At 63.0% G+C, this 1,709-nt stretch overlaps 1 protein-coding gene across 1 annotated transcript in view; it reads left to right on the plus strand.

The window, feature by feature from the left end:
• PROCR (protein C receptor, endothelial) overlaps positions 1 to 1,379 on the plus strand; it is a 3,034-nt gene extending 1,655 nt beyond the window's left edge. Inside the window, exons 3-4 of the mRNA XM_014939707.1 lie at positions 625 to 891; positions 994 to 1,379. Of these exons, the coding sequence (XP_014795193.1) occupies positions 625 to 891; positions 994 to 1,106 (380 nt within the window). The 3' untranslated portion in view covers positions 1,107 to 1,379. The remainder of the gene's footprint in view (positions 1 to 624; positions 892 to 993) is intronic.
• Positions 1,380 to 1,709: the final 330 nt, after the last annotated feature.

Consider the following 1,709-nt stretch of genomic DNA (forward strand, 5'->3'; position numbering starts at 1 on the left):
GCACCCCCTGTCTGCACCCTGCCTACATCCCCCCTGACTCCCCCCTGCCTCCCACTTGCATCCCTGCCTGCACCCCCTGCACCCCGCATCCTCCCCGGGAGGTGTGAGATGCTGATGGTGATGGTCTCCCTCTCCTCCCCGTTCTCCACAAGCCCCCGTTACCCCCCCCAGTGTTCCCCTGCGGGAGGTGTTTCACCATCGTTTTCTTTCTCACACTCCCCCCCCCTCCAAACCAGCTTTGCCCCAGTTCTGTGTTTCTCTACCCAGCCCTTGGGGAGCACTTTGTCACCTCGGGGTCTCCGGTGGGAGCCCCACGCCTCCCCTCACCCAGTGCCCGCCCACTCCCTGTGCCATGAGTGTCTCGCTCTGTCCCCAAAAACCGCCCATCCCAAAAAAACCCAAAGTGTGGATAAGGAAGGGAAAAACCAGCGCAGCCGCTGGAAAATCCACCGCTGGAGCCAAGCCCGGGGAAAGCAGAGCTGTGGGTGGGTCGGGCAGAGCGAGGCTGAGGCCTGGCAAACTCAGAGCACAGCTTGATGCTGGGGAGGGCGACGGGCTGCTGAGGGTGGGGAGCCTGACCCTGACCCCGACCCCGACCCTGACCCCCTCCCTCTGTCCCCGCAGACACCCAGAGCCTGTGCTGCCGCCTGGGCTGCCAGCTCTTCCCCAACGGCACAACCCACAGCTTCTACGAGGTGACCCTCAACGGGACAGCTTTCCTCTCCTTCCACGTCCCCAACGCCACCTGGGAGCGGCGCTGGCCCCGCGACGACGCCGTGGCCGCCTTTGCCCAGAGCGAGCTGATGAAGTACTCCGAGACCACCCAGGACCTCCAGTATTTCCTCAACACCACCTGCGTGGACATCCTGCAGGCTCAGAGCGCCGGGACGGGTCTGTGATGGGGATGGTGGTGGTGGTGGTGGTGGGGTGACCACACGGTGGGACGGTGGGGGTGACCCCAGTCATCACCTCCTTCCCTCTTGCCTCTTGCAGGGAAGCAGAGCAGCAGGTCGCACGCCCCGCTGGTGCTGGGCTTGATCCTGGGGACCCTCGCCTTGCTGGGCATGGCCGTGGGGATCTTCTTGTGCACGGGAGGGAGCTGCTAGCACCCTGTCACCTGAGGTCCTGTGTCACCTCGAGGAGGCAGGGGATGGACCCATCGTCACCCCATGGAGGGAGGGAGCGAGCCTGAGCCCCACAAGGGAGGTATCTCCCCAGCACCGTGGGCTTTGCTCCCAAAGGACACCACACCGGTGGCTTCTTTGCCTGGTCCCAGCTGGGTTGACCCCCCCAGCAGCAGCCCCCTGCCTTGGGGACTGTCCCCATGATGCCAGGCTGGCATGGTGCACTGAGACTTAATGGTTGGCAAAGATGGAAAAAAAATGGGGAAGAGGGGTGGTGGGGGTGGGGGTGGTGGGAAAGTGGCAGGAGGAACAGCCAAGGAGGAGTGAAAAGGATGGCACTGAAACCCTGTTTTATCCCTATTGCAGTGGGGAGGAATGCCCGGGAGGGAGGGTGTCACACCTTCGTGGCACTTGGAGACATCGTGTAATAAAACCACCCGCCATTTCTCCCACCAGGCTTGGCTGTTCTCATTCCCCACCAGCAGCACTGATGTGGGGCTGAGGATCCAGCGTGGGTCTGAGGATCCAGCGTGGGGTTGTGGATCCATCATGGGGCTGCAGATCTAGCATGGGGCTGTAGATCCA

The sequence above is a fragment of the Calidris pugnax genome, unplaced genomic scaffold, assembly GCF_001431845.1.
Source record: "Calidris pugnax isolate Ruff unplaced genomic scaffold, ASM143184v1 scaffold37, whole genome shotgun sequence".
Classification (NCBI taxonomy): domain Eukaryota; kingdom Metazoa; phylum Chordata; class Aves; order Charadriiformes; family Scolopacidae; genus Calidris; species Calidris pugnax.